Source organism: Phascolarctos cinereus, unplaced genomic scaffold (genome assembly GCF_003287225.1).
Source record: "Phascolarctos cinereus isolate Bilbo 61053 unplaced genomic scaffold, phaCin_HiC Scaffold_5;HRSCAF=322, whole genome shotgun sequence".
NCBI classification, from domain to species: Eukaryota; Metazoa; Chordata; class Mammalia; order Diprotodontia; family Phascolarctidae; genus Phascolarctos; species Phascolarctos cinereus.
In genome coordinates, this window is record NW_027555958.1 from 445,197,054 (window position 1) to 445,221,727 (window position 24,674).

The following is a 24,674-nucleotide window of genomic DNA, read 5'->3' on the forward strand; positions in this document are numbered from 1 at the left end:
TGTGCCTACCTTGGCTAGAAAAATGACTCGCTGTGACTTCTTGGATTTCCCCATCAGGATTCAGTTTGGCGCTTTTCTAGGTCTGGTTGAAGGAGTTTAGGAGAGCTCACTCTACTGCTTTCTGTTACCCTTCTAACTTGGTTCTGTCTCCATCATAATAAGCTTTTTCAATTCAAATTAACGCCTACTACGTGCCAGTCACTATACTAGGTGAAGATACAAGTACAAAAATTAAATAGGCCTTGCCCTCGAAAACTTAGTTTACATGTGTGTAATAACATGCACACATATAAATAAATAAAAAATACATAGCAAACAAATACAAGGGATTTTGGGGGGAAGACCCAACCACTGGACAGATCAGGAGGTGGCTACTGAACAGAGCCCAGAAACAAAAAGTTTAGGTATTTTCCAAGCCTTCAAGGACACCTTGGCCAAGGCCAGAAAAGCGGAAAGGGAATATTGATGGAGAAGTGGAGAAGGAACTTCAAAATGGCCCAGCTGGACGGAAGCACGGAATGGTGAGAGCAGGGAGAAATAGGGAGGCGCTGATCTGTGATTTAGAGATTTCAGGGTTGCAGCTGCGGGAGGGTGTATTGGAGAGGGTGGAGAGGGGAGACAGAGAGACTGCCGGCTTTTTTTTTTTTAAATACAATTGACGAGGAAGGTGGGCTCTGCGCTGTCCCACCCGGTGGGAAGGGGTGATGCTGTACAGCATCTTCAGAGAACTAGTTCTCAGGGAGGCGGGGAGTGAGCTCTCCGGCCTCACTAAGTGCGAGGCCGGGGGCCGGGGCGGACCCTCCCACTGTGGGGGACGGAGCGGAGCGAGACTGGGTTGCCTGGAGACGGCGTCTGGCCCGGTGGCCAACGGAGCCCAGAGCGCAGCGAGAGGTAGCCGGACCCAGACCATGGCGTCCCAAGGGCGAGAGAAGGCGCCTCCGGACCAAGTGCATCAGAACCAGATCATGTGCGAGCTGATCCGCAAGGAGCTTCGGGCCCAGAAGCTGTACACTACTTACCACGTGAACCCCAACTGCAAAGGTGCGTCCCACCCCGCCCAGGGGAGAGGGGAGAGGGCTCGGAGTATCAGCATGCGCCTGCCCACCCCTGGCCTCTCCACCTGTGGGGAGGGGAAGCACCCAGGGATGCCCTCGGAGAAAATAAGGGGGCCCGAGAATCAGACCGGAAAACTGCGCATGAAGGATCACATGAACCCCCTAAGGGGCATCCACACTGCAAGTGCTAAGTGAAGGATGCGCCGGCCCACCCACCAGTGGGGAAGGGTTGAACCCGGGGAAGCACTGGGATAGGGTAAGGGGAACCCCGAGAGTCTTTTCCCCAGAACGTTGCGCTTGGAGGATCGCGTGAACTCCACTGGGTGCACCCACACTCACCCCGAGTCTACTCAGGATTTAGTGGGAGTCCTACAGCCCCCTCTATGTGAGGTGTGTCTGGGGTTGGGGGGGGAGTACTGGGGAAGCCTGGGGTGTAAAGGTCAGCTGCAGCTGCAGAGAACAGCACACCCCGGACAGCTGGGGTGGGGAGTGAAGGGACAGAAGGGAGAGACACCTCTAGTGCTAGATCTGGAGCCAGGAAGACCTGAGTTCAGATCCTGTCTCATACACATAATAATTGAGTGACCCTGTGGAAGTCTTTTGTCCCCTCTTTCAGTTTCCCCACCTGTAAAATGGGGATAATGTTAGAACGGACCTCCCAGGGATGTGTGAGAATAAAATGAGATGATATTTTGTAATTTTCGCAAACCTTAAAGGGCTATATTAATACTAGCTATTATTTATTAAATAATTTAGTATTTAATAATACTAGCTATTATCACTATATTATAGTATAGCTAAATACTAGCTATTACTATGATTGGTGGATTCTTTTGATGACTAATTTGCCCTCTGGTCCTAGGACTTGAGGCCCCAGGTTCCCCACCTCTGGTAAGATAAGCCTTTATCTCTGGAAGTCCATTTTCCCTTTAAGGCCCAGCTTGGTTGCCAACTCTCTTAACAAGGAGTAATTATAAAGCACAGTAAGGTTTGCAAAGCACTTTACATGGGTGATCTTATCTGATCCTCAGACTCTGTGGGATCAGTGCAATTATTCACATTTTATAAATGAGGAAACAGACACAGAAAGGTTTCACAACTTGCCTACTGCTAACAAGTGTCTGAGGCAGAATTTGAAATCTGGCCTTCCTGACTGCCAAGTCTGAGGTTCTAGCCTTTGCACCATCTCGATACCTGCTTCATCCCTGAAGCCAGCCTTTCCCACTTGACCCCAGAGAGCAGGGATCTGTCTGTCCTTGAATCACTAAGCCCAAGCTGTTTGATCTTCACACTCCTCTTGTGAACATATTTGTTAATTTTCTTTGCTAAACTGCACAGATTTCATTTTTGTCTCCCTGGTATCTAGAACACAGTAAGTCCTTAATCCTTTTCATTTTTCTGTCCGAACCCAAGGTTTCATTCTCCCCCTCCCAAGACACTGTTCTTCATCTTAGCCCTAGAAAGCTGCCTCCTGCAAGGCAAGGTCATATAGTATGTGTCAGAAGTGGGACTTGAACCCAGGGCACCACGACTTTGAGGGCTGTGCTCCATCCCTTGCACCAGGCTGCCCTTCCTAAAACAGTGATTAAACACAGAATCTCAGTTTGGAAATACCCATTCTGGATGCAACCATATTGGCTTTCTGTGGTCACTGCTTCCTTTTCTAGATATTTCTCAGCCACCCCTTTAATTACACATTTTAGTTTTATCAAGAAATCAGATCTTATTGGGAATCTTTTGTGCTTTTCCTTTCCATTCTTCTTCTGTGAAATTTAAGACTCTCATTTTAGATCATTACAGTGAAAAGGAGGTATGTCTTAAGAAGACGATCAATAAAGAAGACTTTATTAAGCACCTGCTACGTGCTAGGCCATATGCCACGCTCTAGAGCAGGGGTGGGGAGCCCTCAGCCTTGAGGCTCTATGTGGCCCTCTGGGTCCTCCAGTGTAGCCGTTGATTGAATCCAAACCTGGATGCTGCAGGTTCCGCACCTCTGCTCTAGGGATACAAAGAAAGGGAAAAACCAGGAATGCTAGAGACAGTTAGGAAGGTAAGAAAGCAATGTGGGCTTGTTATTAGGGTTGGCTTCCTGGACATCAGGGCACTTGGACTGACCTTAAAGGGTGGGTGCCATTGGATCGTTAGAGACATGGGGGAAGGCATTTCAAATGGGAAGAACAAAACTCTTTTCTGAGTCTCATTTCTGTCTCAATCCTAAACTATATATTTGAGGGAGGGGCACAAGGAATGAAAAGGACTTGTTTTGAGTGCAGCTCAGTTAAAATAAAAACACTTTGTTTCCAGCTCCAAGGCTGGTAGTTCCCCCTTTGGGGACCTAGATAAGGGATTGGACTCAATCTTGTAAGGTTCTTTCTAGTTCCAAATCCAATGAGGCCACAGATGTGGCTCAGTCCCATTGCTTTCACTCCTCCAAGAGTGCTTCAGCCCTCAGCCTGGGGGACAGAAAAAGAGGAATCAGGGCTGGAGTAATGGTCTCCTCCTGCTGTTGTTTTTCCAGTTCACACCATCATCAGACTTTGGACAAGAGTAGTAGAGCACTGAATTAGAGTCAGAAAACATGGGTTCAAGTCCTGGCTAACCTCTCCAAGCCTGAGTTTCCTCATCTCTAAAGTGGGGATAATACTACCTGTGCTGACTATCTCACAGGGTGGTCGTGAATCTCAAATAGGATAATGTACAAAGTGGGATCTGAATGTCTGTTATCTCCACCTTGGGAGTGAGACAAACAGGGTGGTGGTTAGTGTTGGGGTCACGGTTCTCTGGCATTGTCTCTTTGAAGTTCACAAAATGACCTGGTTGGGGGCAGAGCAGTTAGCTCTGAAGGGAAGGGGAGTTAGTGCTGTGGTCAGTGTTTCAAAGAATTACGGAACTGCAGGATCCAGGAACTTAGCAGCCAACAAGTCCAGCCCCTATCCACAAAGGAATCCCCATTTACAACATACTGAAGTAATGATCCTGCTGCGTTCTGTTATCAGTCTCTGCAGTTCACACAATTGCCATACTTTGAGCAGGGAGAGTGAGGTATAGGAGAGAGTTAACATCCTGCTAATAGGTCTGATATGGTTTATCTGCATTTCACGCCATCGCTTCCTTGAGGGTGGGGCAGAGAGAGAGGGAAAGGTCTTCTGCCTCTCTATCTCAGCATCATCACCAGGCGTGGTGTAATGTTCCCAGGCATTGTTTCTCTCCAGTTCACACCAGGCTTGGGGAAGGGGGGTTAGGGCATAGAGAGGAAGTTAGTGCTGGGGTGATGGCTCTCTTGTATCACCTCTCCACAGCTCACACCAGGCTTGGGGGAGGAGTAGATGGATTGTAGAGTTAGTGCTAGGATAAAGCTTCTCTTGTATGGCTTTTCTTCAACCCACACTAGGTTTGGGGCAAGAGTAGGGAGTAAAGAAGAGTTAGTGCTGGGATAATGGCTCTCTTATATTGTCTCTCTGCAGTTCACACTAGGTTTGGGGCAAGAGTAGAGTGTAGAGGGGAAGTGTTAGTGCTAAGGTAAAGCTCTCTTGTATGGCTTTTCTCCAGTTCACACTAGTTTTGGAGCAGGAGCAGGGAGTAGAGAGGAAAAGCTAGTGCGGGATAACAGCTCTCTTGTATTCTCTCTCCAGTTCACACCATCACCAGGAAGCCTATGTCCTGGCATGACAATATGGAGGAACCTGCAGATGGTAAGGATTCCCTCTTTGCTCAAACTGATGAACTAGGTGGGGACATTTCACCCAGCAGACACATAAGTTCAGCTCTGCCCTGCAGTGGTCCCTGGGGCTGTGGGCTAGGAGCAGCAAGTTGCAAGCATACAAGTAGTAGTATTCAGAGGTGTTCAGCCCAGACTCTGATATGGCTCAGATCCAAATTATAGCCAGATCATCCAGAAGCTTGATTTTTCAGGTGGGGGGGAGGAGGGGAGGAAGGGTTTATAGCATGGGGATCCCTGAAGGCTGAGAAAGCAGAACACAGTTTGATGGGACTCCAGTTGCACCCAATGCTGCATAAATAATGGAGGTCATCAATCAGCATACTAGTCTGGCCCAGACCTGCAAATGGACAACAAACTGGGCCCAGAATCAAATAGAAGACGGCGGTGTGTGGATTACTGTCTAGTGCTTTACTGACCATGGGCTTTGTGATCTTTTTAACACCATTCCTCCTCTGTCATTTTGTCTCAGAGTCTTAGAAGGATTGAAATGGAGGGTCATGGGGAGTGTGAGTAGGCAATGTGATAGATGAATTAGACAGAAGTGGTACTAAGAATGTCATCAGTGGGGGCAGCTTGGTGACACAGTGGATAGAGCACCAGCCCTGGAGTCAAGAGGACCTGAGTTCAAATCTGGCCTCATACACATAACACTCACTAGCTGCGTGACTCTGGGAAAGTCACTTAACTACAACTGCCTCACCAAAAAAAAATTGTCAGTGTAAGACCAAATACCCCAATGCCACCACCACCGCCGATGGGCTGGTCACAGGTTGGGAGGAGGACCGAGAGATAGCCCTTTAGCCCCACTGATATCCCCACAACGTGAAGACCCTGCGGCCCATTTAGGAGAGGGCATGGATCAGGGCAGCAATCTACCTCGTGGTCGGTGCTCACATCAATGAGGTCACAGATTCAACACAGCACTGAAGGGTGTCCGAAGTGACAACAGTGCCGCCACAGCAACAGCAATCTACACCTGCCGACTTCCAGGAGCCTAAGTCTGGTCACTTAACTCATTAACCTGAACGGGAGCGTCCTGTTATCACGACCACCAGGTGGTGCTAGACTCAACCTCTGGCCTCCAGTCCCGGCTCCCTACCCCACAAGTACCGAGAGGCCGCTGAATCTGGACTCCAGGCAGGGCCGCTCCACTGAAATTCAATTCATGCAAACCAAGTCAAGACATCACCCTGGAGACGTCAGTGATCCTCTCCAAGAACGCAGGCACAGCCGCCCTCACCCTACTCTCCAATCCACCACCCCAGTCTGGTCGTGCTCCCTGGACTCCTCTACATTGATCCTGTTGGAGGACAGCATGGTGGTGAAGCGTTAGGAATGCCCCGTCCTGCCCCATCCACAGCCATGGGCCCCTCTCTGAGGCCAACTTGTTGACACTCCCCCACCCACACCTATGATGGCAGAGGTGTAGCAACACAGCTTATTCTTAAAAGATCCAGGGGTTTTGACAGACCACGAGGCCACCACGGACATACTACTGTAGGTGGCTTTCAATGCCAGGCTGAGCATTTCGTTTTCATCTTAGCAATGAGGTGATACAGTCAGATCTGTTTAGAAATGCCAACTGGGTGGCTAAGCAGAGGATGGGTTATGGTATGAGATGGTCTTTTGCCCATCACATCTCAAAAGCTCCCCAACTTGTCTCTTATCTACAGCCAAGTTCCTCAACATCATTCACTATGCTGCCCAGGGACCCAAGAAGAAATACTCGGAACCCCAGACAGAGAGCCAGGAAGTTGGCTGGGACTCCAAGCCCTTGGTGAGTGATCTCACTCCACATCCTGGACAGCCAGGGGTGGCCTTCAGAGAGGGAAGGCCCCAAATCCCCACCCCCTTCACAGCTGACTCCTCACTCTTCCAGGCCACAGGCCCAATGAGCTACACTGGCCCATGACCACAGAGGATTAGACAAAAGGAAACAGGCTTACTTTGCAGCCACAAGGGGGAACGTGAGCATCTCAAGATCAGATCTTTGTCCCGTCCCTCCCTGACCGCTATCTTTTGTTCCCTTATGCTGCCCATCCTTAACCAACAGATGAGGAACTGAGACATAAAGTAACCCAGGGTGCCACAGAGAGTTAAGAACTACAGCCAACATTTGAACCCAGGTCCAGTGCTCTGACCCCTCATGAATGGATCACAGGGGGCTGAGCTGCCACTCCACGGCAGCAAAGGGGCCCGCACACCAAGGAAATGGGACAAGGACATTCTAGCAGGAAGAAGTCAGGAAAAGGGTAGAGGAGACGCAAGAGGCGGAGAGGAAGCCGGGTCTGGCCAGCCTAGGGCTATACCCAATCAAACTCAAGCCATGATGCTCCTGACAGTCATTTATTTACACAGCCCTTGGAAAGGGACTGGCATTGACCCCACAGCGGCTATGAATGATGGGGTGGTCGGGATCCAGGGGCAGGGCAGCAGGGGGATAGCCACCCCGCCCCCTCACGGCCACGTGTGTCCTCCTCTCTCCAGATCCCCAGTGAGCGCAGCGATACCAGGATCAATTTTTTCCGCAGCTACAAGGACATCACGAAGTACATGGCAGAGTTCTGGCGCATAAAGGCCAAGCAGAGTTCAGACTAGTGGGGCCAGGTCCCAGCTGCCTACACCCAGTTTAGGCCCCACCCCCCAGCCCCCACCAGCCAGCTAGTGCCAGAGGGGTGCCTCACACCCCCGGGCCCCCTACTCAGAAAGCAAAGGCAGCCAAGGGATGGCCTGGGTCCTCTCTGTGCCTGGTCCTCCGTATAAAAGGTGGCACTTAGCGTGCACGGTTCTTCATTTTCTCTCTTGCCCTTTTCCCAGGTCTCTTCTGAAAAAATAAAGACAAAAAGATACCCCCAGTCTCAGCCGTGTCCCACTGCTCTTCTCTCCCTCCCGCCGAGGGCCCAGGCCTTTGAGTGCACTCACATTGGACAGCTTCTTGCCCATCTTCTGGGGGCCCTTGCCATGGGCGGTGCGGGCGCGGAAGCTGGACACGTCATCGTAGCTCTCCCGGGTGTTCCGCTTGGATCCTTTCTTCCTTCCACCAAAACCAAACTTCTGGTTTTTGTACCGCCGCTTGGCACTGGGCCTGAAATCAAACACGGTCTTCCCTCAAGGTCTCTCCCCCACCAGGCTCCAAAGCCCTTCCCAGACACACCCTCCAAGACAAGGCTGCTACAGTATGACCCTGTGAGCCCCAACCTGGGATCTCCAGGACCAAACAGAAAATCCTGTTTGGCTTTTAAAGCCCTTCCTGACCAGCCCCTTCCTCTCTTCCTAGAGTAAGCTTCCTCATGCACTCTACAATCAGAGACGTGGCCTCCTCCCATTTCCACAACTTTGCACTGGATGTACACCATGACATAACTCAGAAACCCCACCTTCTGTGAATGATCTTTCTCAGCCATAACGCCCATCCCACCTCTTGCCCTCCATGCTTTTACCTCTCACCAACTCCATGTACATATCCTTCACTGATCATATGTTGTCTTTCCTAGCACAGCTTGGGCTGTGAGGGCAAGGAGGGCCTGGCACACAGTAAATGCTAAATAAACACTTGCTGATTAGCAAACCAGCTTCTGCCCTGGCGGGTGTCTAGGTGGCACTGTGGATCTCAGGCCTGGGCCCAGAGTCAGGAAGACCTGGATTCCAATCTGGCCTCAGATCTGAACTTACCTCCCAGCTGTGTGTGATGCCAGGGCAGGTCACCTAAGCCCAGGCTCTTCCACTGCACAATGGATTCAGCACCTTGTCTCACTCACCTCCACAGTTGTGAGGGTCAAATGAGATAAGGTGTGTAAAAGGCTCAGCACAGCGCCTGGTCCACAGCAGGCACCCCCTCAGTGTTCCCTCCCTCCCTTCAGTCTCTTCAACAGCTCACCCCTTCTTCATCTGCTGAGCTTTGGCACCTTCCTTCTCGCCTCTTGAGAGCGACCTTCCATCTCCCTCAAGGAAGTCCAGTTTGTCTGAGAAGCCTGGGTGCAGAGAGTGAGCCAGGTCACCAGGGCTGTGCAACAGAAGAAGCAGCCCATGGCCCCACCACACCCCCCGAGGCCTGCTCCCACCTTTCTGGTACTTCTTGATAGCCGTCATCATCTGAGACTTCTCCCGCTGCCTCTTCTGAAGAACCTCTGTCTGTACCTAAAAGAGACACAGCCCAGGCCAGTCCAGAAACTCCCACTGTGCTGATGAACTCGACACCAGCCCCGGGATCGAGGGTCCCCAGACCCATGGAAACCCCAACGCTGGGCCTCAAGATCAAGCCCTCACTGTCTTTTGTCCTGATGGAGCTGAAGGCAGATCTTCAGTCGCACCAATGCCGCCCAACACCCTCTCTTCCAGCTGCTGGAAGTTCATCACAGATGCAGAGAAAAACGCCTCCCTCCCCTCCAGCAGCATCAGGAAATAGCAGCAGGGAGAAGGTGGCTCCAGGGCCCAGGTCCTACTCCCCTTAACAGACTGGATGCGATAGCTGACCAGGCACTGAGGCCTCAACTCCCCTGGCGTCTTACCCCCGAAAGTTAAGCACCAAAGCCAGGTGCCACCCACTTTCTGCCTCTCACCTTCTTGCCATATTTCCTGAGCGCTCGAAGCTGCTTGGCCTTTTCAGACTTCTCCATGGCAGCCTGTTTCGTCTGCAGCTTCTGTCGAATCTAGAGGGGGCCGACAGAGGGAGCCCTGAGGCCAATGGTACCACGACTCTGCCACGGTGTCCCCCAGTGCCCGGCATGAGGGCAGATTTCCGCTCATTAGCATCAACAAGAATTTGGTAAGCACCTGCTCTACGCTAGGCCCTGGGCAAAAATCACAGCCACTGCCCTCAAGGAGCAGCCAGTGTGAAAGGCACAGACAACATGCTAACAAGTACATACCAACAAGACAGATGCAGAAGGTGGCAGCTTGAGAAGGAAGGCAGAAGGGGGAAGCCCACACTTCCCAAGTTCTGAAAGAAGCCAGGAGACAGGCGAGCAGGGATGGCAGTCAACCTGCAGCGCTCTGAGATGCTGAGAGCTGGTGCCAAGGAACAGACTCGCTACCAGTGTGATTCTGAAATAAGCCATCCATCGTAGGGAGACGGGAAAAGACTGCTGGGCAGTCTCCAGGCACGTGACAGTGAAGGACAGCCAGCATTGATATAGCACTTTCCAGTTTGCAAAGCACTTTGCAAGTATTCTCTCTTTATCTGCACAACCTCTGGAGGCAGGTGCTACCACTATCCCCATTTTAGAGGAAGAAATGAAGGCAGCCAGCAGTACAGTGACTTGCCTAGGGATCACACAGCATGAAGTATCTTCCTGACTTCAAGGTCAGCACTTGATCTCTCTGCACCCATGCTGCCTCTGCACCCATGTCTGTGGCACAGGAGGCAGTGAGCACCCCAAACTAAATCTGAAGGGGGAACCTTATTCCTAGGGTCACAGATGTAAGGCCATCTCCGACCTCCACCCTCTGCAGTCTGTGGCACTGCCCTGAGTTTTTTACTCTACTTTATGACAGGACCAAAGAGGCATCACTGAGTCAGGGACGCTGCCCTGAGTAGACAGATCAGATCCAAAAGGAACAGGCTGGTACAGGTGAGAAGAGCACTACTTAGCACTAAACATTAAGCTAGGAGGAGACCCAGGGCCAGGAGAACATGGTGGAGATATTTGGGCAAAGCTCAAGGGAGGCAGAAATAGAAGGAAGGGATCACTTCATCTTGTCTACCAGAGGAAATGGAAGGGAAGTTCTATACAAAGACCCCAGGTGTGGCTGGAGTCTAGGACTACTGTATGGACATAAACACCTGTCTCAGAAGGCCAACTGGCCAGTCCTCGGTAACCTAGATGGACAGTGACTAACTCCGGGCCACAATACTAGTAGGTGTCTTTTACCCACTACTCCAGGTGGATTCTCATGGCAGTGATCACGCAATTTATTGCATGTCAATTAAAGACTCTTTCACTAAGCATGTGCCAGGCCTGGTGCTCAGCAATGGGGACACCAATACAGAACTAAGCGAGTACCTGGCCTCCAGGATACACGTCCTTAGACAAATACAAGGAAGCTATCTATGAAATCAACCTAAATGATTTCAGGGGCATTGAGCTAAAACTGGGAATAAAACAAGGTTGCTCCTAAGCAGTACTTGAGTTAAGCAACCTGTACAAAGACAAGGAGGCTGGAGATGGAAAACTGAGCACAAGAAACAAGCATTATTAAGCATGTGTGTGCCAAGTACTGTACTAAGCTCTGGGCAAACTAGCCCACAGAGTGTATCAGACTGAGTAAAATGCAATCCGTCTGGAAATACAGGCTGAAGGCCAGATCATAAGACCCTGTAAGTACCAAAGAGTCATTTATATTGTCCCATTTGAGTATCTCTGCCAAGAAAATCCAAATGGGGTCACAAAGGGTCAGACAACCAAAAAGACTGAACCACAACAAAGGAAGCCTCCCTGCTTTTAAGTAGCTCCCGTCATACACTCATCAATTTTGGGCCGGTGACCCTTAAGGTCAGCTAGTCCAGCTCTCTCATGTAATGGGTGGGAGAGCAGAGGCCCAGAGAGAGAGTGAACTCACCCACGGTCCCCGGGGGCCAGCAGGGCTAGGATTCAAACCCAGGGCCTCTTCCGTAGGTCCACTCCTCTCCACTGGGCCACATCACCTTCTGTGATCACCTGGCCCAGAAAAACAGGCTCTCAAATGAACCGACAGATGTGATGGCGCAGGTGGTCTTAGGGAGACCTCAGAGGAGGGGAGAGGCCCCACAGGGCTGGGCCATGGAAGAGAGAGGCCTGCACGCTATAAAGCCAGAGAGCCCGACTTGGGATTGCCAGCGCAAATGTAACAAGTGATGAACACAAGAAGCCAAGGGGGCTTCGTCCAAGAGTGGGTCAGGCCAAGTCTAACAGTTTCCCTTTGACAGTTACTAAACAGCAAAAAAAGCTGCTAGGAAGCAGAACAAGGAGAGATGGGGAGAGATACTACAAAAGCAGAAAATGTCTTGTCAATTAAGGGGCTCGATAGGGAGATAAACCACCTCAGAAGGTGGTTCTCTTTCATCCTTACTCTCAAACAGAGGGTGAGTGACCACTATTGGGAATGGGAGGGATGCCCTAAGAGGAAACTTTCTGGATCTAACAACGTTGGGAGTGTGTAGCCTGTAAGGTCTTTTCCAACATTGGGATTCTGCTACGATCCCATAGCAGACATCAGTCTTTAGGACCTTGACACTCTCCTTCCTACAGAAACCAGAAAATGCCCCAGTGAAGCAAAAGGCGCCAAGTCCCACTTGACTCTGAACTCATGCCCATCACAAAGAGCAAGAACCAACTTTACTGCAAACATAGCTCAAAATGAAATGAGCACTCTGGGGCACCGGCGAAAAGGAAAGCAGCTGTGAAAGGATTCAGACAAGAGGAAGCCCCTGCCCAGACTGGGGCAGACACCCACCTTCTGCATCTGCTGGTCAGACTTGGCCATCTCTGCAAAGTAGTCCTGGGGCCTCTTGGTGGGGATCTGGTGCTGGTGGAGCCGGGGCAGCACGGCCAGGACCGCAGCCTGGGCCTGGCGGTAACTGGCAGACAGATGAGGGCAGCTGCAGCTGGGCACCTCCCGCGGCCCCCTACCTAACTGACCCTAGCTCTGCGGGAGGCTTCGAGGTCAGGCTGCCCCCTCCCCCCACAACTTACAAGGTCATTTCCCTTCGGAAGTCGTCCTCGGGGTCCACGGCTCCGGGGTCCACGGCTCCGGGCTCCACGGGCGTCTGCTGCGCGGGGAGCTCTGGCGCTGGCCCCACGGTCACGTCCAGCCGCTCCAACCACGGCAGGTCCTTCCGGAACTCGGCCAGGCACTGACCCAGCCCGGCCTAGGGAGGGCTCACAGTGAGCTTCCCGAGGGCCCCTCCGCGGGCCCCCGCCGGCGCACCCCACCCCCGCCCCACGCGAAACACACCCGCGCCCACGATCACCCCGCCCAAAGGCTCCACGCTCCTCCCCCCGCCCCCACGCTCGTCCCGTCATCGCGCATGCTCCAAAGCTCCAAGCGCCGCACGTGGAGCCGGAGCGCGAGCCCACTCGAAAACACTCCCTACCCCCGTGCTCACCACGTCATTTTGCCTGCGTTTCGGCGCCTCGAGCTCCACGTTGAGCCCCGGCTTAAGCACGCCCCGCGCGAAGGCCTCCTGCAGCTGCAGGGACACCAGGTGGGGTCGGGGTCAGGGCCGGCCAGGCCCGGGGAGGGGAGGAGGCGGGGTCGGGACCAGGACCGGCCCTGAGGGTGAGGAGAGGGTGGGGCACTGACCTCGGCGTCCGAGAACGCTTCTGAGTCCGCCTCCGAGTCCGAGCCTGACGCTAGCATCGCCATCGCTGCCCGACTGTGGCCTGCCACCCTTCCTTCCCTCCGCGAGCCTCGCCGCCTGTACTTCCGGTAAAGTGCTTCCGCTTCCGGCAGGAAGACCCGCCTCTTCCTGTTTACCGTTGCCGTGGGAACGCAGAGGCGTCCTGAGAGAGGCCAAGCCAAAGAAAAAGGAGAGAGAGAGAGAGAGAGAGAGAGAGAGAAGCGGCAGGAGCCAGGTGCGGATGGGGCCCCGTGAGGTCATAGGTCAGGGCTAGGGGGTGGGACAGGGGGAACCCAGCTCGGGAGGGTCGGGGGCCCAGCCCGAGAGGACGGTGGGGTCACAGGTCAGGGGTCATGGTCACTCTCTCTCCCTCCCAGCGGCACCATGAGCACTGTGGTGGCCCAGGCCCAGCACGTCTTCGGGCTCCGGGCCCGAGTCGCCAACAACCTCTGCTTCTTCGACGAGCAGATCATCATTTTTCCGTGTGGGAACCACTGCGTGAAGTACAATGTGGACCAGAAGTGGCAGAAGTTCATCCCAGGTACCCCTGCGAGAGGGCGGGGAAACTGAGGCAGCCCCCTCCCCCCCAACACACTCTCAGATAATGTTGAATGGGAGCTTGCATATCCGGGGAAGTTTACAAGCATTACCTCCTTGTGGGAAGTAGGTCCTATGATTATCCCATTTTACAGATTAGTAAACCAGAGCAGGCAAGTTAAATGACCTGCCAAGGTCCTGCAGCTAGTGTTTGAGGTAGGATTTGAACTCAAGACTTCCCATCTCATGATGTAGCTTCTTTTCATGCTGTAGATTCTCTTCATGCTGTTTTTTCTCTCAAGTCTCTAATAATTTTATGTGCCTTTTCACAGTCCTCATCTTACTACACCTCTTTCAGTCACCAGATCCGGTGATCAAAGTTGGGACGTAGTTATACAGTATATCCTAGTTGCCCAGCCCCTCCCATTTTGGGGGTGCTGGAGCCTGGCCTCTCCTCTACAGATTCTCTTCCACCTTGATACAGATCCTCTCATTTAAAACTTTAGTTTCTGCAAGGACAGAGCCATAAAGAAGTGGCCCCGCGTCACTCCTCAGCCTCTCTGGAATTTCACATAGTCCTTCTACACCTGAAATCCCCACCTCTGCCAGTGTGGTCCCCATAGTGCTTGAATGTGTCTCTCCTTGGAGTCAGGGGAGCAGGTAGACTCCTCACAAGGGGCGTCCTCACTTGTGGAAGCTGTGACTTTGGGTTGTCCAAATTCTTGGGGCTTTCTGCTTACTTCCTTAAATCAAGGGGTTTTAAACACATCAAGATTGTATCTATAAGGGAAATTGGATCAGCAAACAGAAAAAAAAAGTCTATGAGCCCAGTGGGCCAGGTCCTGTGGATCCAAAGAAAGGCAGAAGCTCATAGTCTAAAGGGGGAAATAATATGCAGATGACTAAGTATATGCAAGATATAGGTAGAGTAGGGTGAAGGTGATTTCACCAGGCGCTGGCAGCTAAAGGGACTAGGAATGGTTTCTTCTCAAATGTGGGATTTGTTGTCTTGAAGGAAGTCCAGGAAGTTAGGAGGTAGAGGTGACAAGAGAGTATCCCAGGCATGGAGATAGCTTGTGCAAAGATACAGATGTCACATATGAGGGATAGCAGGGAGGCCAGCGTGGCTGGACTTTTAGAGTGTGTGGAGAGGAGTAAAATTCAATTCAGTTCATTAAACATTTATTAAGCATCTTTGTTGTCGTTGAGTCATTTTTCAGTCGTATCTGACCCTCCATGACCCCATCTGGGGTTTTCTTGGCAGAGATACTAGAATGGTTTGCCATTTCCTTCTCCAGCTCATTTTATAGATGAGGAAACAGAGACAGACAGGGTGAAGTGACTTGCCCAGAGTCACACAGCTAGGAAGTGTCTGAGGCTGGATTTGAACTCAGGAAAAGGCATCCTTCTGACTCCAGGCCCAGCACTCCGTCCACTGTGCCACAAAGCTGCCCGGTATATAAAGCACATATTGTGCTTAGTAAAGATGACCAGCATGATTGGACCTTTAAAATATGTGGAGAGGAGTAAAATCAGATTCAGTTCATTAAATATTTATTAAGCATCTGCTATGTGCCAGGCATTATGCTAAGCACTGGGGATATGAAAAGAGGCAAAAGACAGTCCCTGACCTCAAGGGGCTTACAGTCTGATGGGGAAGACAACATATAAACAAACATATTCAAATCAAGCTATGTACAGGATAAATATTTCCTGTAGAAGGAGGAATTTTGGTTGGAACTAAAGTGTAAAAAGCCTGGAAGGGTGGAAAGGAACCACCTGGGAAGGGTATGAAAAGCCAAACAGAGGGCTTTCTGTTTGTTCTGTGAGATAATAGGGAGCCCCTGGGCTTAACCAAAGAGGAGAGTGACATCATGAGATCTGTGCTTTGGGAAAATCCCGTTGGAGCTGTGTGGAGGATGGGAGAGACATGACATATGGAGACTGGCTTTGCTGCTGTCAGAATGGTCCAAGTGGGAGTGGAGAGGCCAAACTGGGCTGGGTTTGGCACCTGCCTGAACATATAGACAGGCGACAGTGTGCTTCTTCAAGGATGGACAGTAATAGGAAAATAGGGAAGAGCAAAGGGTTTGGGGGAAAGAGGATAGGCTCAGTTTTGGACATGTTGGGTTGGGCTGTCCCAAAGGCAGGGGAAGACACAGGATAGGGGGCTGAGAAGAGAGGTGAGGGCGGAATCCTCCACAAAGAGGGCCTGGATCGAGCCCTGGGGAGACGCCCACTGTCAGGGAAACCCAGGGATCATTTGACACTGATGACCACTTTCTTCCCTTGGCTCCTGGAATAATGCTCTTAAACTGTCCTTTCATAAAGTCCTCCAATTCCTTCTCACCTTGACCTTCTTGTTGCCCCGAGGTCTGTTGTTGGCCCTATCCCACTCACTCCCGTACTGATACCTGATGCTCTGACCTCCCCCGGGGCCCAGAACCTCGTCACCAGCTGTGTGCAGGCCTCTCTCACCACCACCACCACCAGGACCAGCCCAACTTTGCCTGTCCCCTCCCCCCATCAGCTCTTTGTCTCTATACATCCTTCACCCACCTGTGCTTAGCTCTTCCCTTGTCCCTCCCTCTCCCTGCTTCTGCTGCTGCACCATCTCTGGCTTCAGTGCTTCTTTCCACCACCACCAGCCCGGAGGGTTGACTTGGGGGCTTCCAGCCAGGCCTTCCCCTCTCCCTCCAATCCACCCTTCCTGATTCAAACAGTTCAGTGCAGCAGACATTTACTGAAATACTGCCTACATTCATGGCACCGTGCCAGAACATGGGGATATACAGATAAAATCTCAGGAGCCCCTCCTCTTCAGAGGCTCACATCTTTCTTGGGGGAGCCACAAAGACACAGGTAAGAAAATGCAAAGTGATCGAGAGAAAGAACAGCTCAGATGAATTTTCACTGTTCATACAACTTGTTAAGTCTCTCCTCTGCACAAAACCCTTGAAGACACCCTGTTGCCTACCAATTACAGCCCAGAGTCCCTGCCACAACATTCAAGGCCTCCAGCACAATCTGCAGATTGCCAGAATGGAGCATTCACCATATGGGTTCCCTCAGCTAAAATCCCACCTTCTACAAGGAGCCTTTCCCAGTTCCCCTGAAGGCTGATGCCTTCATTCTTCTGATTGTCTCCAAATTATCCTGTCTATAGCTTGTTTGTGCTCAGTTGTATCTGAGGTTCACATATCAGCTGTTCCACTCCCTCTTTGTATAGATGTCTACCTGTGTACCCCAGTTATATGAGGGGATTTTCCCCACCTTCCTCTTCCTTCCCCCACTTCCCCCAGTGTATTCCTCTTCCCATCTCTCCCTATTCCCCTTTTAAGATCATCAAGACATAACATAGCCGCTCCCAGGCCTTCTGTCTAATTAGACTCCCTCTGTGACCCTTGATAATGATAGGGTTAAGAGGGGATACATATCACATCTACCCATTTATCCTCGGTTAGTCCGTTATGACTACTAATTGGATGAATGAGCAAAGTAGTAGAAAAGTCCACTACATTCCACATGTAGCGCCATGACCCAACTGCGTTACCTCCATTTGCAGGTTCAGAGAAGAGTCAGGGCATGCTCGCTCTGGCCATCAGTCCCAATCGGCGCTACCTGGCCATTTCAGAGACTGTGCAGGACAGAGCCACCATCACCATTTATGAGCTGTCTTCAGTTCCTTGCAGGAAGCGAAAAGTCCTCAGCAACTTTGACTTCGCAGTTCAGAAATTCATTAGCTTGGCCTTCTCTCCAGATTCCAAGTATCTTGTGGCCCAGACAGGACCTCCTGAGTCCAACCTAATCTACTGGATGTGGGAGAAGCAGAAAGTGATGGCAATTATTAGAACTGATTCCCAGAACAACTCAATCTACCAGGTAATGCCTGCTCTGGCATGGGCTCTGCCCATGGCCATGTGACTGTGCTGGGTGGTTGCACAGGTGCGCTGTCCAGACCATCCGGGCATCCAGGCCAGTGCTAACGAGGCTGTACAGCAGATGCGTGTGCTTTGTGGGGCTTCAGGGGAGGGAAGATGGTGCAGGTTCATGGGATTGTAGACATGCACTGAGCTGCAGGGACCTCACAGGGAGCAACCCCCCAGAGAAGATAGGAGGACTTGCCTAGGATTACACAGGCTAAAAGTGGCAGAGCTGGGCTCTAGACCCTGCACCTCCTTTCCTGGCACCTCTTTGTCTTGCCTTCAGTCAGAAGGCTCCTCTGAGACTTCGCACACATCATGGCAGCTGGGCCTCACAATGACCCTGGCGGGGCGGTGCTCTCCCCGTCTGACACATGAGTAAAACAGCGTTCTGAGAGGTTAGATTTCCCAGGGTCCTGTGGAAGACCCAGAGGTGCAGAGGTCAGGATTCAAACTCTGGTCTTGTTCCACCTCTGGCCCTCTGTCCACCACAGCCTGCTGCCTTTTAAAACCAAGAGCGATGTGAAGATGTTGGTGAGCATGTGAGGCCAGGGGAGAGCTGGTTCTCTCTCCTTGGCCTATAGTCAGGGACCCCAGGGATCCCATCTACCGCAGGCCAGCTTGTCTTGGCCTGAAGACCACCGGGAAGGGGAGGGAGATTCCAAGACCCAGGTTCCAATTCTGTCTGTGGCATGTGCCAGCTGTGTATCTTGGCCGAGGCTCTTCACTTCTGTCTCCTCATCTGTAAATGGGGATAAGGAAAATTACCCAGTCATCAAGAGACTTGAGTCACAGCTAGACAGGGCTTTGCAAACTGGGCTGTTTGTGCTGGTGGGGGCTGGGCTCCAGCTCTGCTCACGATGCCGAGTCTTCTGTCGCTTCTGCACCGTCCCTTTGGGGCCGAGCGGAGCAGGTGGGCTGGGCACTGAAAGCCCTTCACAGCCTGAGAAGCAGCTTCTCTGTGAGCACGCACGCCCGCCCTCAGGACAGCATCAGCCCCAGAGGTCAGCAGCTGCCTCGCTTTTGCCTCTGTGCCCCAGTGCCCAGCTCAGAGTCTGGCACGTAGGAGGCCCTCACTAAATTCTTGCTGACTTATGAATGGTCAGGTACTTGGGCATCCCCTGGCCCCAGTCAGGTTGGGACCCTTAGATGGAGGTGAACGGGAGCCCCTCACCTGAGAGAAGGAGGAGGGCATTCAGATGGGGATCCTTTTGGCATAGGGACTGATCAGAGCCCCCTGATTGTCTCCAAACCTCTTGCCCCATTGCTACTCCCAGTCATTGAAGGGGAAGGCCTCACTGCATTTTTGCCTACAAAAAGAGGCCATTGACCCTAGTCTCCCTCTTCTCCTTCGATCTATACAGTCATTCTCTCTACGTCATTCCCAGTGTTCTCTCTGGTGGGCGGGTGGCCCTACTGACCAAGGCCAGCCCTATATCTGCCTGTGCCCTTGGTCTCATCCCCTCTCTTCTGATCTCCCCCCTCCCCTTAATTTCCTTTTTTTAAAAAAATTAACATTTTTATTTAAAGTTTTGAATTCCAAATTCTATCCCTCTCTCCCCTTCCCCCTTCCCTTAGAAGATAAGCAATCAAATATAAGATATATATGTGCAATTAAGTAAAACATTGCCATGTGAGTAATTTTGTACAAGACTCAAAAGAAAAAAAAGAAAGAAAGTGATAAATAGCACGCTTCAGTCTCTATTCAGTCAATATCAGTTCTTTCTCTGGAGGCAGACAGCGTGCTCCGTCATGAGTCCTTTGGGATTGTCTTAGATCATTGCGTTACTGAGAAGAACTAGGGCATTCACGGTTCTTCATCAAACAAAATTGCTGTTACTGTGTACAGTGTTCTCCTGGTTCTGCTCACTTCACTGTGCCTCAGTTCGTGTAAGTCTTTCCAGGTTTTTCTGAAATCGTCCTGCTCATCATTTCTTATGGAACAATAGTATTTCATTACATTACCACAGCTTGCTCAGCCATTCCCAAATGGATGGGCATCCCCTCAACGTCCAATTCTTTGCCGCCGCAGAAAGAGCTGCTATAAATACAGATATGCCCTTTACCCTTTATTTTCGGGGAGATCTTTGGGATACAGACCTCACAGTCTTCCCTTTAATTTTTACTCTTCCTCCCTGATTTGTCCCCTCTGCAGATTTGACACTGTTGCCCACCCCATCCTCCTGGCATGTCTGTCCTGGAAGTTTTCAGGCTATATGTAGACTGCTCTGACCCCAGGAGTCTAAGAAGTGCACAGCCTAGTTTGTGCAGCCCCACAACTATTCTTCCTTCAAGCAGGCAAAGGAGCATTGACAATATGATTTGCAACTGATGGTCAAGTCACAAATCTCACAGGGCCCATGTATAAATGAAGACTTAGAACCCAGGCCCTCTTGTGGTATGGGCCCAGCTTACAAAATCAGGGTTCAGGTTAGTGACTTGCAAACTGGGGTTCATGAAGGCCAGGCCCTTTTCTATGTAGTAAGAATCCCATCACTGACAGGGAACACAGAATTGGAGAGTCAGAAGAGAGCTCAGGGGCCTCCTCCAAAAAGGAGTCCCCATCGTACCATTGAGGACAGATGGTGCCTCTGCTTGCAGCCCTCCGAGGAGGAGGAGGAGCCCCCCCCATCCCTTCTGCCTGTCCACGGACTCTGCTGAGGACCTCTGGCTGCTGCCTGCTGTGGCCAGCCCGGCAGAATGGGGTCAGTGAGTGACCAGCCCTGGCATCCCTGTGACGGGCGCTCCCTTAGGTCCACGCTCAGGGCCGCGCCTCCCACTGCAATCCTCATCACAGGGATTAGACGTGGAACTCTCCGTTAGAGCAATGACATCATCAAGCCAGCACTTGGCTGACTCCCCATTCCCTTCCTACGGTCTTTTTCACTATCCTTTTACAAAACCCATATCTAGAATTTGGTGAGGATTCGAAGTCAAGCTCCTGAACTCCCCCCAGACTTGTCTAAACACAAGGACTCCCCGTGTTTTACATTCTGTGGGCCCCAATTTGCTGGGGTCAGCCAGACCAGAAGGCGCAGCGGAGCCGGCATCCCTTGGAGGCTTCAGAGTGACCCTCATGGCTCTCTGTCAGCCAGCCTGGCCGTTCATACACTCCTCCCGTGGGACCAGGCTGCTGCCCTGAGGCACATGGAGTGCCGGGCTGTGCACCCTGGGATGTCTGGGGGGCAGCTTGGGCAGGGGGGAGCAGCATAGCCTGGCTGCAGCACAAGCTCTTCACAAAGAGAAGGCGTGTTCTTTTGGAAGGTGTGAAAAAACTGGCTGATTTTTTCCCCTCTTACAGGTGAGCTTCAGTCCCCAAGATAACACTCAGGTTTGTGTCACTGGAAATGGCATCTTTAAACTTTTCCGTTACGCCGAGGGAGCATTGAAGCAAACCAGTTTCCAGCGGGGAGAGCCCCAGAACTACCTGTGCCACGCCTGGCTCTCTGAAGACCGGATTATCGTGGGCACTGACATGGGCAAGCTCTATTTGTTTGAGTCTGGAGATCCGCGCTGGGAAACGAGCATCGTGTGCAAGGAGAGCGCCAGTGACACCTCCAGGAAACTGGAGGTGATCCAGGATTCAGAGAGGTAACAGGAGCTGCCCCGTAGGCATTGGGGGAACGAGGGGCACCAGGCGGCCGGGGCTTTTCTCCAGCCTCCGGGCAGCTCCAGCTGTCTCAGCCTTAGGGGGTGAAGCGTGGGGGCTGGCAGGCGGGGCTCTGTTAATAAACCTCACTTAGGATCGCTCATCCAAGACGGTGTTCGTCAGGGAGCTGTGCCTTGCTCTGAGCACCAGCGGCACGGAGACCCGAGGGAGGCAGCTGCTGCCCTCAAGGAAGCCACACCGTTTGAGGGGAAAACAACTGGTCCATAGAGAAGCCCCTGCCAGCTAGACACAGTGATTTTGGTGGGGGTCAGAGCACTCTTGACTGGAAGGGTTGAGAAAGGCCTCTTGAAAGTGATGTGGGAGCTGGGCCCTCCAGGAATCCCAAGAGGCAGGATAAGGAGGAGAGAGCATACCAGGCATTGGTACAGCTTGGGCAAAGACACAGAGGCTGGAGATGGAGCCACATGGGCTGGATCCTAGAGTGAGGAGAGGGAAGAGGGTTAGCTCTCAAGCCCTGTGCCAAAGGGAGGTATCCTAAGGCTTCTAAAAAGTCTTTAAAGCTTGCGCCATCTGTTGGAGTGCTGGATTCCCTGGGTTCACTAGCTCTTGTGCAGAGCAGGATTTCCTCCAGCCTGTCCCCAGTTTAGCCTTGCTGAGCCTTCCCCTCTCAGACTTGATCTTCCAGGCTGACAATCCCACGTCATCCAGGCCAGGGCGGCGGCATCCTTTGTCCATGCGTGTGCTAGACCGCTTTGGCTGCTTTCCTTTCTTGGTTGCCTACCTTTTCCATCTCCCTGACTCTCCCCTGGGAGTTCAACAAGTGTGGTGAAGGATGTGCATGGCCAGCCAGCCTGGCCTCCCTCCCACCCCTGCAGGATGCCCAGCCCTTGGCCAGCCTTGTGGGTACCAGCAGCACCATGAGCCTTTCTGTGGATTCAGGAAACAGCCCCATTCCCTGGGTTGTGTTGCCTAATGTTTTAAATTAACAATTTATCAGCCCTCTTATGGAGTTTCCCAAGTTTTCCTAATGTCAGAGGAGTGGGGGAGCCATACCTAGAGCTGGAAGGGACTGGCACGTTTATGAAGTGCCCCCTTGCTGGGTACTCAGCCCTTCCATGGAAGGAGTGATCTAGGCTAGCCTCCCCCTGGAACACTTCCCAGGATGGGGAGCTCACCCCCCCCACCCAGGTAGTCTGCTTCCCTCTGTGTCAGGACCAGTCATCAGGAAATTCTGAGCCTGAGACCAGAAAACAAAAATAACCTCCTTTAAAAGGGTTAGATGACTGACGTTAATTGTACCTCGAGGTTTGCCCAGTGCCCGCCATCTTACCAGACAGGCTCAAAGTCCCTGCTGCAGCCACCATTAGACAGATGGAGAAACTGAGGCTGAGAGCGGGCAGGTAAGTGAGCAGAGGGCTCCCGGCTGCGGTGCCCACAGGAAGGCCGCTTCTCTTTCGTCTGGATTGAGAAGGAATCTCTTCATCCTGCGATTCTGGCCCAAGGCTGTGCCAAAGCCAACGAGCAGTCAGCTGTGCTGTTCTGGGCCTTCTCCTAACCTCAGAATCACAGACTGTGAGAGTGGCGTGGAGTGTGGGCCCCTGGGGGCCTCCAGTGCAAGCCGGACCCTAGAGCAGTCGGTAAACACGTGTTCACGTTTGCTACGATGTGCCAGGCATGCTGCTGAGTGCTGAGGACGTGAAGAGAGAGAGAAGGCAGTCTCTATTCTCAGAGGGGAACCACATGCAAATGAATGTATGAACAAGGGTTATGTAGGATACATAGGAAATAATGAGCAGAGGGAAAGTGTGAGCATTGTGGGGGGGCGGTCAGGAAAGGCTTCCTGTAGAAGATGACAGGATATTAGCGGGGACTTGAAGCCGGGGAAACCAGGAAGTGAAGAGGCCAGGAAACGTCTGAGGGACATTCCTTGGAAATATGATGAAAATGCCCAGACTTGGGAGGTGGATCGTCTTGTTAGAGGTGTGTGTGTGACTTCTTTGGGCAGTCTAGTGAAGCCTGTGGACCCCATCTCAGAATCATGTTTGTAAATGTATAAAATTAAACACAGAGGAGTACAAAGGAAACCCATTTGTGATGAAACACAGCCATTCACAGACCCCAGGTTAGGGACCCCTACTCTAAAGGAATCCCTGCTGTCACATACTCTACAAGCGCTTGACCAGTATGTGCACACAGCCCTCCATGGAGCAGGAGCTCGCTACCTTCTACTTTGGAGCAGGATCGATGGGCAGGAGGTCTTTTCTTATGTTCCAGCCTAGATCTGCCTCTTTGCCGTTTCCCTTTGTAAGCCAGGTAGGACCATCTGAGGCCTCTGTCACTGTCTGTGGCCTCTTCCCCAGGAAATCCCTTCAGAACACAAGTTGGTATTTCCCCAGCAAAGATTGAGGGAGAATATTTGTTCAGTCATTACCCTCTCCTCGTCTCTAAAACAAGATGACCAGCCCCGCTCTGCAGGTGGGGCGGGGGGTGGAGGGGCTGGGATTCCCCGGGAGCAGGCTTTTCCAGTATGTCCTACAGCCCTTGTCCCTCCCCATTCAGTTAGCATAGCTGTTGTCTGAAGCGGTATTGAGTGATGGTGGCTTCAGCTCTGACCAGGGGACATGGATAAAGATTCTGTTAAAAGTGGAAGATGTCACCATCACCCTCCTCATCAAGGAGTAGCCAGTAAGCGTTTACTAAGCGTCTGCTCTGTGACAGGCACTGGGGATACAGAGAAAGGCACAACCAAGGGCCTGCTCTCAGGGGGCTTACTGTCTAATGAGGGAAACAACAGACAGCCCCGTGCAAACGAGGCACATCAGTAGAGATTGTGATCAGCAGAGAGAGGACACCAGCCTTAAGGGAGAGCAGGAAGGGCAAGATGGGCTTGTAGCTGGAACTTGAAGGAAGTCAAGAGGCGGAGATGAGGAGGGAGAGAATTCATGGCATAGGGAAGAGCCTGAGAAAGCAGCCAGTCTGGAGATGGCACATCCTGTGTGAGGAACAAGGCCAGTGTCAGTGGATCAAAGAGGAAGCGGTAAGAAGACAGGAAAGGCAGCACGGGGCCAGCCAGAGTCTTGAGTGCTGAAGAGACGATTTGTATTTGATCCTGGAGGTGATGGGGAGCCATTGGAGATCCAAGAGGGGAGGGGGGTGACATGGTCAAACGTGGACTTCAGGAAGATCCCTTTGACGCTGAATGGAGAATGGACTGGAGGGGGAGAGGGATGGCAGGAAGACCAACCTACAGGGGTGAGGTGATGGGGCCTGCAAGCAGGTGGTGGCAACGTCAGAGGAGAGAAGGGCTGGAGTAGAGATGTTCAAAGGCAAACTTGACCAGACCTGGCAACAGATTGGATATGGGGGGTGAGGACGAGACGTCAAGGATGGCACCTGGGTTACGGACTTGGGTGACTAGGCTGTGACATTAACAGGGAAGTTAAAGGGGAAAGATTGAGGGGAAAGAGTGGAATGAGTTCCATTTTGGACATGCTGAGTTTAAGATGTCTAT

The 24,674-nt window shown here is 52.0% G+C and overlaps 3 protein-coding genes across 3 annotated transcripts in view; 2 read left to right on the forward strand and 1 right to left on the reverse strand.

Annotated features, from left to right (window-relative positions):
* The first annotated feature begins 815 nt into the window (after positions 1-815).
* On the forward strand, positions 816-7,634 carry CFAP144 (cilia and flagella associated protein 144). Its single transcript, XM_020975427.2, has 4 exons — positions 816-1,041; positions 4,688-4,747; positions 6,450-6,553; positions 7,264-7,634. Exons 1-4 carry the CDS (start codon positions 909-911, stop codon positions 7,372-7,374), a joined length of 408 nt encoding a protein of 135 aa, XP_020831086.1. The 5' UTR covers positions 816-908; the 3' UTR covers positions 7,375-7,634.
* On the reverse strand, positions 7,104-13,143 carry EBNA1BP2 (EBNA1 binding protein 2). Its single transcript, XM_020975425.1, has 9 exons — positions 13,057-13,143; positions 12,860-12,943; positions 12,447-12,622; positions 12,208-12,331; positions 9,336-9,425; positions 8,838-8,913; positions 8,654-8,747; positions 7,699-7,861; positions 7,104-7,600 (listed from the first exon to the last, which is right to left on the reverse strand). Exons 1-9 carry the CDS (start codon positions 13,117-13,119, stop codon positions 7,550-7,552), a joined length of 921 nt encoding a protein of 306 aa, XP_020831084.1. The 5' UTR covers positions 13,120-13,143; the 3' UTR covers positions 7,104-7,549.
* Positions 13,144-13,233: 90 nt separating this feature from the next.
* Positions 13,234-24,674, forward strand: part of CFAP57 (cilia and flagella associated protein 57) — a 57,657-nt gene continuing 46,216 nt past the window's right edge. Inside the window, 4 exon segments of the mRNA XM_078156583.1 lie at positions 13,234-13,328; positions 13,471-13,634; positions 17,196-17,512; positions 20,855-21,144. Of these exon segments, the coding sequence (XP_078012709.1) occupies positions 13,478-13,634; positions 17,196-17,512; positions 20,855-21,144 (764 nt within the window). The 5' untranslated portion in view covers positions 13,234-13,328; positions 13,471-13,477.